Genomic DNA, 17,350 nt, shown 5'->3' with positions numbered 1-17,350 from the left:
CTCGCCAGGATTTGGCAAGGGCAAGAGGCAGCTGAGAAAAGATTAAAGTCGGCTCAGCCCCAGACCTCACGTCTTGTGTGCTGCACAGCTGAAGCCCCCCCCCCCCGGCCAGGTCTCTCTGCTAAGCCCAGCCCGAGCTTTTCAGGCACGTCATTCGGACGGAGGCACCGGGGCACAGAGGGCAAGTGTGCACACTTGCACCCCACAACCCCAGACTTGCCTGCCCCTCTCTCACTCTGCGCTCTGCTTTCCCTGCTCAGGCGAGGCCAGGCGGGTGCCCAGTTCCCTGCTGCCAGCCAGCTGGGCAGGCTGGGGACGCTCTGCTGCACTGCCACCAAACGCTGAAACGTTTAAAAAAAGGGGGGGGTGGACAAAGAGGTCGGGGAGCTGAGGAGACTGAATGTGATCAGATCCGCACAGCACAAACAGCTCCTGAGGAAAAGGAAAAAGGGGAGAGAAGGAAAAAGGGGACAAAAGTGTTCACACTGGTATTAATCGGGTCAGCTGCGAGTTGGCAGTGGCATCAAAATTAAAATCACGGTATGTCTACTGGGGGAAAAGTCGGGGATATCGTGGACTAAGAGCGGCACTGCATCCCATGACTAGCTTGCAAGTGTGAAACCTCTGCACACATGGGGCGTGAAACAGGTACGGATACGCTGTCAAGTACGAGTGTGAAAGGTACCAATGTTGGTTAACAAGATCTCATAATGTAGTCTCATGGGGCCTCCTTCCCATGGCAGCCCAAAACACCCTCTGAAACGGTGCTCTTGGGGGATATGTGATACCAGAAATGGGACTTCTGGGGGGTTGGAATATGTGAAAATACCCTTACTTGTGGAGATCCTTAGTTGGGATGCTGGCTTCATGTCCAACATCAATCCATGGCAATAAACACATACTCCTTTCTCAGACATACCACCCTGAAACGGGCACTATAACTTTCAATTTGGAGAGGTATAGCAAGAACATGTATACAATCTCTGAAGTAGTCTTAGGACATGTTTGTACTGCATACACTTCCTACTTTACTATGAGGAAACAGGCCTGGAAGAGAATACGTTTCTTTGTACAATCCTGTGACTGGCCGTTTTGTCTGTTGGTTCTGTTAATGAACACAAGAACTTCACAATCTTGAGGTACTGACTGAATACACTGAATTCCTGAAATAATCCCCCACAGAGGCCTACTTAGAATGTTATCCCATGCTTGTCATATGTTGTGTGTGTGGCAGGGATGGTCTGACAAGGCGCTTTCTAATTTCTCACTCTAACCAAATTTCTTGAGAACATTGGGAAAACTTCAAGGAATATCCCAACTTTAGGAAGTTATATACTTTCTAACAAAACTCTCTTTATTAGAAATATTCAGTAGCTTTTTTACAATACACGAGTGATTTGATTACCATACTTAGCAGCAGCAAAACTTCCATGTGTCAAATCTGAGTTTCTTCTCTTACTTACAGATTTCTGAGCTCAAAGGTGGGCTTCACTTTTAATCGAAGTGACATACACCAATACTTCTACAGAGATGAACCAATGCACGCCGGAAGATAGGCTTGTGAATTTTTAGCACAGAAGTGTTTGCTTTCATGATTTATTTGCCACAACAAAACAAAATATGCCCCAGGGAAACACATTTCACAGCTTACACGGTCTAGGACTAGAAGTTTTCTTCTTCTTTTAACAGTCCGGATCCAGCTTGCTTCATCACATCTGATTTTTTTTAAAGAAATACTACAACGGTTTAAAGTTTCACCCTCTGAGGAACACAGAACAACAATTTAAAACCAACATTTATATTCTGTTATTCTGTAGACAAGGTCAAGAGAACACCTGTGTGGACCTTTTATCCAACTTTAAAATGGAAGGTGATGTTCAAGATGGGTTTATCAGTTAATCCAGGATGGCTTTAAAATCTTCACAGAGTGATGGATCTGTTACTTTCTGGAGCAGCTGCATGGTAGCTTCTGGAATTTTCTGGAGCAACCGTATTTTACCTACGAAGACAGTGTAGTCATTCACTTGTCAGACAAATGTGTATTGAGAACATACATGCCAAGCTTGAGAGAGAGCCAAGAGGGCAAAATAAAACCGCAGTCTTCTTTCAGGAATCAAGTACTTAGGGTCAAAGTCAAGGATGCCTGAGACTGGCATCCCCAAGTTTGCCCCAGGGACACGTTGCCATTTTAAAGTTCCCACCTGAGGCAAATTAACACTCTGCAGCACCATTTTGAGGGAGAAAAATGGCCTGAGGGGAAGGCAGGATCTCCTCCACCCTGATTGCAAAGGTCCCAACCAGAATCGGGCTCCTGTTGCATAATTTAAAGGCGTTCCCAGGTGGGAACTCACTCTTTCCAATGGAAGGGCGTCCCCAGACCAAACGTGGGGAGGCCTGTCTTGACTAGTTTAGCCCTAAGTGCTTTCAAAAGAGGGCAGGAGGATTCCACGGAGAAGCCTCTTGGTGTGGTGTGGGTTGTGCGAGGCATTCAGGAGCAAGAAGAGATGACATCAAAGCCAGTTCCTGCTACTGTAGCGACAGATCTTGGCTTACAGCTCTTTCTCGCCATTCAAATGAGTCAGTCAAGGCACAGCTGCAGCATTCTAAGTCTTGGAGGCGAGGATCCTTTTCCTGAGAATAGTATTCTAGTTTAACAAATCAGCTGAACTGCGGAACAAACCCGTTTCAGGAAATAAAGGTAATGTAGCCAGTTCCCACCTCCATAGCTCTCACTTCTAAAAAATTAGTTGCTGTGTCATACAGTCTACTAAGAAAGAAAGCAATATACTTTTATTTCTTGTGCATTAAGTGCGTGGAATCAGAACACAGAATGATAAGAGCTGAGATCTGCAAGACTGTTGTTAGTTCAACACCTTCTAGAACTACCGGTCTCAGGGCTTTTTCTCTCGGAAAAGAGGTGACTGCACAATGACGTCACTTTGGGTCAGCTGGAACAAGGGGGGAGTTTTTTACAGTTTAAATTGCCCTCGGTGAAAATGGTCACATGGCTGGTGGCCCCGCCCCCTGATCTCCAGACAGAGGGGAGTTAAGATTGCCCTCCGCGCCGCTCGGTGCGGAGGGCAATCTCAACTCCCCTCTGCCTGGAGATCAGGGGGCAGGGCCACCAGCCATGTGACCATTTTTAAGAGGTGCTGGAACTCTGTTCCACCGCGTTCCCGCTGAAAAAAAGCCCTGCCTGTATATTCAATGGATGTTTTATTGCAAAAAGAATGTTGGCAACTGTGCAGGCAGAATGTGCCTTGATCTGAACTGCCTGGGTTTTAACTAGAGGCAGCATTAACCTCCTGTCATAAAACCTACACACCCTTAACGCACTGTCACTATACCTATTTCAGGTGAGTCAGTTTCTGGCTTCCATCAATACTTCCTCCACGGCCCAAGTCCCCTATCATCTCAAAAGCATCTGCAGCTCCTTGTCAGAGACCCGCTTTGCACGCGGAAGGTTCAGAGTTCAATCCCCAGCAACTCTACGCAGAACAGCCAACGTATCCAGAGAGCTTCGTGGGGTCAAGCTGTCGATGTTGGGCCTGAGGAATTGGAGCGCTGCTGCTAGTCAAGAGCAGACAACAGTGACTCGGGTGGATCAATGGTCTGACTCAAGGGGTTGACTCCATCCAGCTTTTGCATTGGTGAAAAACGGGGAAAGGAGTCCTCTTTGGCAAGCGCAAAGGCTATGCTCAGAGCCAAGCTACAAGTGACGCCTGGCACAGGTTGGACACTTGTCAGCTTCCCTCAAGTTCTGATGGGAAATGTAGGCACATCCTGGTCTTGCAGCTGTTATGGAGAGCCAAGCTGTAAAACCAGGACGCCTACATTTCCCATCAAGACTTGAGGGAAGCTGACAAGTGTCCAACCTGTGTCAGGCGTCACTTGTAGCTTGGCTCTCAGTATCATGGGACCTACATGAGCAAAAGCCATTATGCGATGGAGGATGCAGTAAAGAAGGGAGCTGGGCAAGGTTTAGTGAAAAAGCTGGCTGGATCCAGCCCAGTATAAGGCAACTTCACGTGTTCATTTTAGTAAAGAAAACATCCGGCTAGTTCCGGAATAAATGGGCAAATCCCACCAGTTCCCACTGCAGATACCTGCCACGGCATTCCTCGGGGTCCCCGATCCCCCAGGGGCAGCATTCCAGGGAGATCCGTGGGCTGCAGAGGCAGGGAGGGGGCAGGGAGGTTCCATTAAGCTGCACGGGCAAGTTCAGCCTGGATCCAACCCGTTGATTTTGAGGAGTGACTTTTGAGAACAACTTCGTATCATTCGTTGGAAAATAAAATTAAATTAAAAGTCTCTTTTTAGATCAAGATGGGTGGCCGTGTTAGTTTGTCTGCAGCAGCAGAAAAGAGCAGAAGTCCAGTAGCACCTGTAAGACTAACAAAATTGGTGGTGGGGTAATAGATTTCGTGAGTGAAGTGAGCTGTGATTCACGAAAGCTCATACCCTCCTAAAAATGTTGTTAGTCTTACAGGTGCTACTGGACTCTTGCTCTTTTCTACTGCTACAGTCTCTTTTTTTCTCAGTTGTTTCAGGCAGGTAGCTGCGTTGGTCTGCAGAAGAAGAGCAGCATTCAAGTCCAGCATCATCTTAAAGACCAACAAGGTCTCCAGCTTTCAAGAGTCAAAGCTCCCTTCTTCAGATGCATCAGAGCTTTGACTCTGGAAAGCTGGAGACCTTGTTGGTCTTGAAAGTGTTCTAGGACTTGAATGTTGCTCTTTTTTGGTAGTGTGAGCCTTCTACGATCGGAAAAAAAACGCTTCATTCAGTTCCGGGGTTGGAGAAAATCCCAATCGAATGCAAATGACACCCCCCCACACACACTTTTACAAAGAAGAAAAGAAGCGCAGGAAGAAGTTCTTACAGCGTTCCTATCCAGCATGGGAAAAATCTTCCATGTGCAAAGCACCCTCATGCCAACCTACACTGCAAGGCCCTGCTAAGTTGTCTGGAGGCGCAAGCTGTTCCACATGGAGATACACAACCTCATCTGGGTCTCCATTTGTCACGTGCAGCAACTGGTCTGTGACTTAGAGACGAATTAGGGTTTGGAGGAAGGCCCTGTGCTCCTAGAGTGCCAGCTTGTTTTTGACATCCTCCTTTAACGTGGTGGTTTTCTTGTAGTTTTCTGTTACTGGTGGCTTCCTTGCTGCGTTGTAATTTCATCAATGCTTTTATGGACTGAAAATGACAATTTTTATACACTTTTTAATCAGACTGTCTTTTGCGTGGGTCTGTTAGGCCACCTCCACAGCATATTTGGATGAGGTGGAATGGATGCTTTTAAAATTTCGTGACCGCACTCTGTTAGGGGATTTTGGGGTAGCCCCCTCCTTCAATTCAAACTCATTGATCAGGGCTGCTCAAAGTGTGCGAAACTTCTTCTTTATACCCTATGTTTTGTATTTTCTGTTTCTTGAGTAATTATCATGACATTCTACAATGGTGGCCATGAAAAGGGCACAGTAAGTTATTTCCACTATACGCTGAAAGTTAAAACTTGTTTAAATCCGGAGATATTCAGTCCCAGCCTTGAGGATTCTTTCCCAGTTGTGTTTTGAAATTAATAGTGCCAGCCAGAAATGTTATTTTTACTGTGTTCTTTTAACTGCTGACTGCGACCTGTTAATCTCCACCATCCAGAAGATCACGAACTTCTGACTTGTTTGTTTACAGAACTATATGAAACATTATGAAATGTATGCAATTTTTACCATGGTGATCAAAAGGTATAAAATCCTTCTCTGGATGCATGCAGATACCAAACCCTGATTGCATCAAGGCTTACTGTGAATAAACCTTTCCCCCCATGATTCCCAAGTTTATGCCTTAAGTTGTTTTCTTAGACTAGTAGTGAAGTGGGGAAATCTACACTAGGCTAAGAGTGCTGGTTTAAAATTCCCCATCGCACTCATCTAGGGTTTGTATGGGTCACGATATTTGAACTCCACACTGCACACTGTTTGCCCTGTTTCTCCATGGGCCTACGGGGAGGAAAGAGTATAGGCAGAAGCCTGAAGTTATAGTTTAGAAGAACTTACACTGCCTGAGGGGCATTAGAAGACATTTGTAAATTACTGTGTGACTTCCCAGCTTGACACTGAAGGCATGATAGCAGAGCCACTGAGTCGCTTCACAAGTAAGTGGTGCTGATGGACCCGTCGTAGAAAAAGGAATCCCTGTGGGAGAAAGAAATTGATATTAAAGTTGAAATATCAATATATCGAATTTTCAGCACAGCCAAATCTGTAGATGTTTAAATCCATGGACAAGACAGATCTTCCTACAAATATTTAAAAAAACACCCCAGGTTTGCATAAAAACTCTAACATCTAAAATTTTTTCTAAAAAAGCAAAGCCGCTGTAGCTTTAAGAAATGAATGGCCTCTGTGGTGGTTGCCTAGCAACCACAACCGTGTTGCCTGCTTTCAAGCCTTGATTTCTATCAGTAAAAGGCAGGGGGAGGGGCCCTTTCCAGGGCTGTTTTGGCCCATAAAGGAGGACTTATTGGGCCCAAGCCTGGCAGCAACCACTGTGCAACTTGATACCTTGCAGCAGAGCTTTTTTCCTGGGAAAACAGGTGGTGGAACTCAGTGGGTTGACCTCGGAGAAAATGGTCACATGGCTGGTGGCCCCGCCCCCTGATCTCCAGACAGAGGGGAGTTTAGATTGCCCTCCGCACCACTCAGCGGCGTGGAAGGCAATCTAAACTCCCCTCTGTCTGGAGATCAGGGGGCGGGGCCACCAGCCATGTGACCATTTTCAAGACGTTCCGGAACTCCGTTCCACCACGTTCCAGCTGAAAAAAAGCCCTGCCTTGCAGTTTGCAGGACTTGCTCGGGGCTGGCTGCTTGCTACTGTTCAACAGCAGCCACCTCATAAAAAGACAGTGTAGTATAGTGGTTAGAATTTCAGATTAGGATTTCGGAGAAATCACCACTCCGCCATGGAAGCTTGCTGGGTGATCTTGGACCAGCCACCCACTCTCAGCCTCACAGGGTTGTTTTGAGGATAAAATGGAAGACAGGAGAACGATGTAAGCCACTTCGGAGTCCCCTTGGGGAGAAAAGCAGAACACAAATGAAATAAATAAAGCCTTCTCCTTCTTTCTGAGATGGGTTGGAAAGAGAAAAGACATGGAGTCAGTAACAATCTATTCCCAGCTACTGAAACATAAACAGCTAACTCCTGGGAAAACTCAAATGAAAAATGGGAGAAATGACTGAATGAATGAAACCAGCCCATAGCATTAGAGAGGAATGTCCAAAAACTTGGAAAACCTGTTAATTGATTGGAATAATTTTGGAAAACTAGAAAATACATACACTCTGCTTGTCCCGGGAATCCATGTTCGGACAGCAATACTTGGACTGAAATCTGATACACACTTGTGTTGCAATCCTAAACACCTGCTTTTGAGTATTCATGTTTAGGACTGCATTGTTTGGGGGGGGGAGAGGGGCATGCTCTGCTGAAATAAGTGGTGAATAAATATGTACAAAATCCAGCTGTCAATGTTCCATGTGCTATGTTTATACATAAAAAGATCATGTTCCCCCAAGGGCCCATCACAATTGTGTTGTAATGCTACGGTCCAAAAATGTCCACCAAGCGCGTACATACTTCTTCCAGAACTTTCTTCTTGTGGAGAGGCAGCATGATAAAATGGATCTCAATTATCAGCGGAATGGTAGGAAAGCAAGACACATGGATCAGGGAAAAAACATGAATGCCATAATTATGCCTCTAGGTGGATTTTGGCTTATGTTTTCAAGACATTTTTCACACCTACCTGCATTTTTGGCTTTCAAGATTGAGAAGCAGCATGAAGCAGTATCAGCAATGACTCTCAGGAAGAAACGGGGGTTATTTTTAATTTGTTGGTTAAAGGGAAGCTGGAGAACACAGGCATGAAACCTAAAATAGGAAACAAAAATGAAAGAAGTCCAACGCAACAGAGATGCAATCTTAGACCCCTGATTGGTGGTGGAGTGTGCTGTCAAGTCACAGCTGACTTATGGCGACCCCTGCTGGGGTTTTTATGGCAAGGGACTAACAGAGGTGGTTTGCCACTGCCTGCTCTGGACACTGCAATGTTTCACTTTCACCTCGACTTACCGTCCCTGGCTGCATTACGGCATCATGTTAAGCTGACCTCGTATACCGGCTTGGCTTGTTGCTGGCCTTAACAATGTCCCCCTCCCCTTTTTCTTCTCGCAATGAAGGAATCCTGGTTTAAAACAACATCCGAAATGCAGGTGCTTGGTTTAACTAGACTTAACAGTGCAATCCTAAACAGAGTTACACCCTTCCATGTCCACTGAAGCTAATGGGCTTAAAAGGATGCAACGGTGCTTAGGATGGCACTGTAACCTGCCCCACCCCCTAAAGCCGGAAGATTAAGCCATCCAGTGTCAACACAAGGAGAAAGGATAAGGAGACAGGCATGCACCTGAGCCTAGCAACAAGCTGGGTTTGGGTACAATGCAGGGCTTTTTTTCAGCGGGAACGCAGTGGAACGGAGTTCCGGCAGCTCTTGAAAATGGTCACATGGTTGGTGGCCCCGCCCCCTGATCTCCAGACAGAGGGGAGTTTAGATTGCCCTCCGCACCGCCGAGCGACGTGGAGGGCAATCTCAACTCCCCCCTGTCTGGAGATCAGGGGGCGGGGCCACCAACCATGTGACCATTTTCACCAAGGGCAATTTAAATTTTAAACAACTCCCCCCTTGTTACAGCTGACCCAAAGTGCCGTCATTGTGCAGTCCTGACTTCCACCACCTCTTTCCCCAGAATAAAAGCCCTGGTACAATGTATTGTCGAAGGCTTTCACGGCCGGAGAACGATGGTTGTTGGGGGTTTTCCGGGCTGTATTGCCGTGGTCTTGGCATTGTAGTTCCTGACGTTTCGCCAGCAACTGTGGCTGGCATCTTCAGAGGTGTAGCACCAAAAGACAGAGATCTCTCAGTGTCACAGATCTCTCAGTGTCCACACTGTGACACTGAGAGATCTCTGTCTTTTGGTGCTACACCTCTGAAGATGCCAGCCACAGTTGCTGGCGAAACGTCAGGAACTACAATGCCAAGACCACGGCAATACAGCCCGGAAAACCCACAACAACCCTGGTACAATGTTGGCTTAATATGTTGTCTGAATACACTGGATCCCATATATCCATTCCGCGACATTTCTACTGGTGGAAGAAGCCTTCCTCTGATGCTAAGACAGCCATGCATCTTCCTGCCAAAGCACAGCAGCTCCACCAGCCGAACTCCCTGCAGAATCTGGCCCTCATCCACCTTTGGGGAACATCCTTTTCTTCTCAACAGCACAGCCAGAGATGATGAGAACTCACCTCCTCTTTTGACACATTCTGATTATGCCATAAATCGGATCGGTGTGGCCTTGACCAAAGTGTCTGTTCTATAAGATAAGTGGACGCTGGCAGTGGGTGGGATGGGGGAAGAAAGGCGAATAACCCGAGCAGGAAGAGAAATTCCTTCACTTATAAAGTCATTAAAAGATTATCAGTCCTTCAGAAAGGGAAGATGGGAAATCTAATCCCTCAGGGCAAAGCAGAAAGAATGCAGGTCAAAGTTCTGACAGATTTTATTCAGACAGAGTGTTCCGGAATAAAACCTGGTTAATGAATGACGCATTTTCGAAAGGGGAGAAGCCACCAGCGAGGAGGAAAGGAGAGGGATAGGAAAGGCCACGGGAACAAGGGACAGATGTGACCCCCGTCCCAGGGTGCAGTACATTTAACTGGAAGCTTCACAGCACCAGATCTGGCCTGAGAATGCTGCCGACCCTGGGTAAAATTCCCTCTGATAAAACCTTCTAGTTCGGCTCCACGAGGGTGCTCAGGAGGTGGCCACAAGCTGTGTTTGGATCAAGCCTGGAGTAAAACTGAAAGGTATCAACACTGTGCTTGGCCATAAGTCATAGATGCAGAGGAGTTAGCCGTGTTAGTCTGAGGTTAACATTTATTGGCACGGCAGGTCCATCCTTAATACTTTCATATTCTCCTCTCAGGAGGCTCAGTTTAGGGACAAGATGCTCCTAACACCGATCAGCATTTAGAAGACGCACCTTTAAAAGGCCGTTTTGACACACATCAAGGCGGCAATGTTGGGATGTGGAACGTCCTCATTCTCTGACCCACAGTGCCTTCTAGTGGTACTTCTAAGTACTGAAGCTTTGGAAGTCACTGCATATGAGACTTACCTGTACGCTTGCAGCAGAAATATCTTGTAAACGTTGATACAGACCGTCCTAAGACTGTTGATCTAATTAAAAAAAAGGCTCACATTATTTTGACAGTTTCTTCAACTAAATAAATGTGCAAAACCCCCTGCAATCACACTAAAGAGTTGTGGGTGTTTTGCAGGGCAGGGACATAGATACAAAACATCAGCTTTCACTGCAATAGTACTTTGGTACTCTAAATCATAGCTCTTCAACCTTTGTGAGCTGCAGACATCTTTGAAATTTTGTGAGGGGATGGTGATAGCTACCCCCAAAGGGCTGCCACAGGAGGTGGAGGCCAAAGCAATACTGCTCTCCTTGCTTTGGTCACCAAGGGAATTGCCTGCAGGCAATGTAGCATCCAGTGGGGAAACAGGGTTGCACCTATCTGTAACTGTTGTTGGAGTGTTCTTCTGTGCTGGCACCTATGAGATCTGTGCATGCACAGGCCGGCCCGCGCATGCGCAGTTTTCATGTTAGACTGCACAGAAGACACAACGATGACCCAATTGACATGCTTAATTTTGACATCATGTCTGAAATGCTTTGCCTGAAGAGCTTCTCTTCAGACTGACAACAGGTGTTTTGCACGCCCTTACCTGTAAATCTAAAAATAAGTGGTGGCATTTCAGCTGCAGGACGGCAAGGAGCTTATTCCTCATGCTCACTCCAGCGTTGCTGCTACAGTTGAAGGCAAGGCTGGCCCTGATAGACGTGCCGGCATAACTGCAGTGGGCAGAGAGGCAGAAGGGAGAACTTCAGCAGCCGTCGATTCAGGCAGCCATCTTGTTCAGGCAGACTTCCCTTACTACAAGAAGAGCCTGTTCTCGACAAGTTTCCTGACCATCAACCGTGTCTTTGGCAGATCTTGTTTTTTGCTCGATGAAAGAGTTCTGAATGTCAAAAACCACATCAGACCAACTCTAGGCAATCACAAAGTCCTTCACTGTGTCCACAGTAGCATGCCTTCAATCTATTTAGAACATCAACTACATTAAACAGCCTCACGTAAGTAAAGAAGAAATACAATGCTGATGACATTAGGACGAAAATAAAAATCAACTGGTAACTTTAGGGACCCTGGAGTTGCCCGATTCCCTTCCTCGCTGGAGCTCTCTGTCCTGCACCGCTTTTGGTTAGCAAGGGTCTCCCTACACATAGCAATGCCTTTCTGGGGGTCACAGGAGACTGATGGGGGAAGGAGAAGGCAGGGAAAGAACTAACTCCTCTAGAAAAATGTCCATAGGACAAACTCCACCTGTTCTCATCAGGCTGATTCTGGCAGTACGTATTAATTGGGACCATCAGCCAAATAGAGACTATTTAGTTAGCTAATCAACTCTCCTTTTAATTGATGAATTAGTCTATTACCAAAACCTTGCCTCCTGGAGTGAAAAAGTCCCATTATTTACCACTGAATAAAGCATAGAGCTACCAAGTTACTCTAAGTAACTTGTAAATTAATATTTTCTTTCATTCATTCTATTCCAAGCAGGTCTCAGAAAAGCACATCTCCCTTTACAAAATAGTAAAAAGTCCAGCAGCACCTTTAAGACTAACCAACTTTTTTGTAGCATAAGCTTTCGAGAACCACAGCTCTCTTTGTCAGATGACGAAGAGAGCTGTGGCGCTCGAAAGCTTGTGCTACAATAAAGTTGGTTATTCTTAAAGATGCTACTGGACTCTTCACTATTTTGCAACTACAGACTAACACGGCTAACTCCCCTGGATCATTTCTTCCTGAAATGACACATCAGCTAATGCTACCGACTGCTCCCACTTACCTGGAGTAATCACAATAAACTTCAAGGGTCTGAGTATCGATTAATAAGCCACACCACGGGATGATACTGTGAGCGGGTAACTGCTTGAACTCCGCATAGCCTGGCATATCCTCATCCAGAGGAAAATTCACGATGGTCTTCGCCGGATTTATGGTGAAGCCATACTCAGGAATACCTGTGGCCAAAGCCCTGGACGAAAAGAAACACAAGCGTGGAAATATTATTGGCACAGCGCAGGAAACTTTTTCCTCTGATGTGAAGTGAGCTGTGGCTCACTAATTTTGTCAGTTTTATAGGTGCTACTGGACTATTGTTCTTTTCCTCTGTGATTTTTCATTACGCTTCTTAAATTTTGTTTTGTAGTGTATGACCTATAGGCTGTTAAACTTGAATAAACTTGACTAGAGTAAAATTTAACTGATTAAAAAAAACTGTTATCCTGGGAGAGAAGAAGTTGATTGCTGTTCTGGGGATGGAGCTGAGAAGGTGCTAGAGGCTGGTGTATCTCTCTCTCCTACCCAGGGGTCATTTCGTAGAAAAAGAGCTGGAGGAACTCATTAGCATTACCCATCATCATATGCCACGCCCCTTGCCATCACCGGAAATGTGTCATTAGCATAACTGATTTGCGTATGCCACACCCCCTGACATCACCGATTCTGGCTGTTTTGGACCCAATCCTGGCCATTCAGGGCCGAAATTGGGCCCAAAATGGCAAAAAAGGGGCCCAAAATGGTCAGGATCAGGCCGCTGCTGAACAGGAGAGTGATCCACAAACCATCAGAGGCCCGATCCGGGCTGTTTCGGCCCCAACCCAGGCCCAAATGGCTGTCAGGTGGGCGGGGCCACCTGACATGTGACCTCTTTGGGGAACTGCCGGAACTGCATTCCCGCACGTTCCCCCTCAAAATGAGCCTGCTCCTACCCTACTAGGGTCCCAGTAGGGGATGTACATGTCTGTTTGGCAGTGCTCAAGGTACCGTTAATAATAACAACAACATTCAATTTATATACCACCTTTCAAGACAACTTAATGCCCACTAAGAGCGGTTTACAAAGTATGTTATTATTATTCCTCGCGACAATCACCCTGTGAGGTGGGTGGGGCTGAGAGAGCTCCTAGAAGCTGTGACTGACCCCAGGTCACCCAGCTGGCTTCAAGCGGAGGAGCGGGGAATCAAACTCAGCTCTCCAAATTAGAGTCCTGCTGCTCTTAACCACTACACCAAGCTGGCTCTGTTACAAATTAGACCCTTGCCTTTTATTTCTTCTGTATTAGGTGCAAATCTAGCTTATGGTACCTTCCTATATACTGCATGCTCTCTCTTTCTCTCTAATTTCTACTTTTCTGTACACCAAAAAAGCTCTTTCTCAAGTCAAGTAAGCTGTGATGTGCCTTCACCTATGGGCTTTCTGCTCCAGCCATTCACTAGAAATCTATACATGCTCAGAGGCTCAGGCGCTTCCCAAACAGCTGCTGCAGAGTCAAGCCTGTTCAGTTTGGGTGGTGGCAGCCTACCGGGGGAAAACGAGGGACCAGGAGAGAAGAGGAAGTCCTCTCTCGATTGTAACAGAGGGTGACCTAATTGAGCTTGTTAATTTTGACTGTATATTTAGTAAACAAATCTAAAAAGTATTTTGTGCTAATTTTATGTCCTGATAACAACATATTTGATTAGGGGAAAAAACAAAAAAAATCAAGCGTAGTTTAAATGATATATTCAGACAAACTCAAAGGCTTTATGTGGAAACTATTTTTAATGGAACAGTTCTTGGAAAAAATTGAAGATCTTTGGATTTGGCAGAGCGTTTCCATGGGCAGAAGGGGTTCCACCCACTGAACATGACTTCTTCCTGCTGCAGCAGCACATGCTGCTCTTGGGGGACTGGGGAAGCCCGAGGAAGTCGGAACAACATTTCAGGGATCTTCTGAGTGGGCGGAAGAGGTGAGAAAGCTGCGTTCCGTGGGCAGCAATCGGTCTGTCCATAGAAATGCTCTGCAGGATCCGAGCCAATCTGGCATGTACTTTACTTCACTTACATTGCCTAAATTTAGACAGAAACAAATGGCACTGAAGACTGTTAACACTCGTTTTAGCAACCCCCAAGAATCCTGGACGTTACGCCGTAGACATGGATGTTCACTCATCTATTTCAACAGAATTTAACTTTAGTGCACCGGGTCACGGGAGCACTTTCTCACTTGCATTACTTGCCAATTCCATATCGGATTGCTGATTACAATATCCCTTCCACCACACAACAGGAGACAAATAAAAAAGAATGTTGGCTTTCGTTTTAATTTGATCCGCACAGACAATTTTTTAATATATGATTATACATATTTGCAGTTTTATCTATCCTTCCCCCTTTCATGTTGTTTAGAAATCAATAAAACATTCTGATTAGGCAGAAGGTGGGATATAAATGTTGAAAATCATCTCTCTATATAAAGACAAGTGTCCTGACTGACTCATCAACACTCAGCCCAAACCCCTGGACCAAGAAACATGAAATTGGGTGAGAACATTCCTTTCATGATATAAACACCCACTAAGAAGGGATTTTAAGAAATTCACCCCCTAAGGGGGTTAAAAGGGGTGAAATGTGTTTTCCCAAAGATACAGTTTCCCTGTTTGGCTGGCAGACTGCTGCCTGCTTGCGCTCCCACCCACTGCCAGTTTGGCCACTCTTCCCTCATTGGGCCAGCGTTTCAAGGTCATTTGCATATGCGAGCTGATTGGGGCTGACAACATTCCACACCTCATCCCCCTTCCCAGACAGTTGGAACACAGAGGTCATTTGCATATGTGGCCTGATTGGTCCTCGCCCCCGACATTCTAAACAGTATGCAGTTGCTATTGGGAGTCACTGAATGTGTCCAGAGATCAAATGCCCCTCCCAATCTTCCCTTCAAAGTTCACTAGGGTTGCAAAAAAAAAAAAAAAAAAAACCCCACACAAACAAACCAAAAAATATTATACCCGTAAGTATTATAACTGGATTTAAAGTAGTTAAATACCATAATGAAGCATGGGTATCAAGCTAGTAAATAATAAAATAATACAAATACTCTCTCGTTCAGGCCCTAGTGATAACCACTTTAAAACACTAATTACAACTCTGAAACTGGCAAACTTCCTAATAGTATGTTGGGAATGGCATCCAATCATTTTCATTAATTTTAATGAAACAATGAATCTTTAGAAGTGGAATTGTTTTCCCTGAAAAATAATACAATACAAGCACATCTCTGAATTAGTCACCCATTTAATGCACTGGACATACCTCAAAAAGGCTTTGGCTTTTGCCAAGTGTGGTGTCACAAGCAAAAAGTCATCTGTTAAACGCATCAGCACTCTGGAATATAAAAAATGTTAAACTTTTCTTTGAGAAGATTTTATTTTTTCATTAGTGCAACGTGTATAGAATTTCAGCCTTCATACTTCTTTCTCTCTATTGCTACAATGAAATCATAGAGTAGTACCCCTGCCCTAAGTAAGCAACGGAACTCACACTAGGTCAGATCCCACAGAGCTGTTCCACGAGTGGAAGTGCTTTCCTTTGGTGGAAAGAGCCTTCCCCTGATGTTGGAAAGGGGCCTTGCACTGGAGAAGGTTCCATCCAGCAGAGCAAAACGCCTGCACCAGCAGAATAGATTTGCAGGATCCAACCCATCTTCAGAATCTTGATTGTCAAAAGTGAATTCAGTATAAATTGTTGTGAAATCAAACATATACTTTTTAAAATTAGATCCAGAGGAGTTAGCCATGTTAGTCTGTAGTTGCAAAATAGTAAAGAGTCCAGTAGCACCTTTAAGACTAACCAAATTGATTGTAGCATAAGCTGACAAAGAGATCAGTGGTTCTCAAAAGCTTATGGTACAATGAAGTTGGTTAGTCTTAAAGGTGCTGCTGGACTTGCCACTATTTTTAAAATTAGTGATTATGTTTTTTATTACTAAAACGGTCTAGATCAATAAGCCTGCAGCATTCCATTTTGTTTAATATTATGTGACAAGACTAACTGTCCAAGAATTTACCAGGCAGTGTGTGAATAACAGAACATTTCATGTTTTTAGAAAGGATCAACTTGGGGAAGATGGTTTTTCTTTGCTGCCTACTGGCAGCAAGATTGACTCTCGTTTTATATAAAAGGTGATCCAAGGACAACTGCAGAATATTATTTTCCCTATCTCTTGCTTCGGTAGCTTGCTCAGTATAATATACAAACATCCATCATCACAGAAAAGAACTCATAACATCACACACTGACAGGTAGGAGCTGTACTGGGAAAAGTTAAGATCTGACAGTGGGAGGCTGTTTGTCAGGATTTGAAGACTGAGAGCCAAACTACAAGTGACGTCTTACACAGGTTGGACACTTGTCAGCTTCCCTCAAGTTTTGATGGGAAATGTAGGCATCCTGATCTTGCAGCTGTAATGGAGAGCCAAGCTGTAAAACCAGGGCGCCTACATTTCCCATCAAAACTTGAGGGAAGCTGACAAGTGTCCAACCTGTGTAAGGCGTTGTAGTTTGGCTCTCAGATTGTGCAGTTTGGCTTTGAGTGTTAGTCTAATACGGGTGTGAAGACAGATTCTCAGAGGATATCAGATTTTTGGTTTAAGTTTCCTTGTTGAGGGAATTGAGCGTTCTGAAGTGTTACAGTATAACCAGCAGGGTTTTGCAGGGCCTGGTACGTAACTAAATGGTAGCAGTGTTGTGTGGGTATGTTATAAACTTGCCTGAAAGTATTTTCTTCCTGGGACATGTTCTGTGTAAAGCATAACATCCCACAACTCCTGGTTAACATTTGCCATAACTAGTGTGTTGTGTTTTTCATTCCCGTTTATATTTAAAAACAGAGCATTTCTTGCCTGTCAGTTTTACTTCAGTTGTGAACCCAGGCAATTCAGGCCCAGATCTTATCCCTCTTAAATCCAATTCTCTTTCTCTTTTTAATTTTTTGCTCAGAACCCCAACGCTGTAAGGTCGGCACAAAATCGTATTGTGACGGAGGGAAATATCCTGTGGGATGGTGTCTAACCCCTAGGAAATCTGTCAGGACTAAAAGAAAAGAACACAAATCTGCACTTGAGGGATTTCACATAAGGAACTGTTAGCTCTCCTAAAGAGTGTTCTTTTCCCCAATTCCCTAAAGAAAAAGTGAAGAGGCTGAAGGGCAGTCCTGAAACGTGCAATAAAATATGTGAGGAATCACAGAAAACAGAAGGCGCGTGTTAGGGCAGAGTCCTGCAATCAGAGAGGGATTCTTTCTATTTCTGGTCTTGAGATTCTACAGTA

At 45.0% G+C, this 17,350-nt stretch overlaps 1 protein-coding gene across 1 annotated transcript in view; it reads right to left on the bottom strand.

The window, feature by feature from the left end:
* Positions 1 to 1,371: 1,371 nt before the first annotated feature.
* TERT (telomerase reverse transcriptase) overlaps positions 1,372 to 17,350 on the bottom strand; it is a 39,319-nt gene continuing 23,340 nt past the window's right edge. Inside the window, exons 10-16 of the mRNA XM_054985829.1 lie at positions 15,335 to 15,406; positions 12,047 to 12,235; positions 10,862 to 10,988; positions 10,242 to 10,303; positions 7,808 to 7,932; positions 6,057 to 6,194; positions 1,372 to 1,999 (exon numbers count right to left, since the gene is read on the bottom strand). Coding sequence (XP_054841804.1) covers positions 1,896 to 1,999; positions 6,057 to 6,194; positions 7,808 to 7,932; positions 10,242 to 10,303; positions 10,862 to 10,988; positions 12,047 to 12,235; positions 15,335 to 15,406 — 817 coding nt within the window. The 3' untranslated portion in view covers positions 1,372 to 1,895. The remainder of the gene's footprint in view (positions 2,000 to 6,056; positions 6,195 to 7,807; positions 7,933 to 10,241; positions 10,304 to 10,861; positions 10,989 to 12,046; positions 12,236 to 15,334; positions 15,407 to 17,350) is intronic.

Source organism: Eublepharis macularius, chromosome 7 (assembly GCF_028583425.1).
Source record: "Eublepharis macularius isolate TG4126 chromosome 7, MPM_Emac_v1.0, whole genome shotgun sequence".
Classification (NCBI taxonomy): domain Eukaryota; kingdom Metazoa; phylum Chordata; class Lepidosauria; order Squamata; family Eublepharidae; genus Eublepharis; species Eublepharis macularius.
This window is presented reverse-complemented; position numbering and strand designations above follow the sequence as displayed.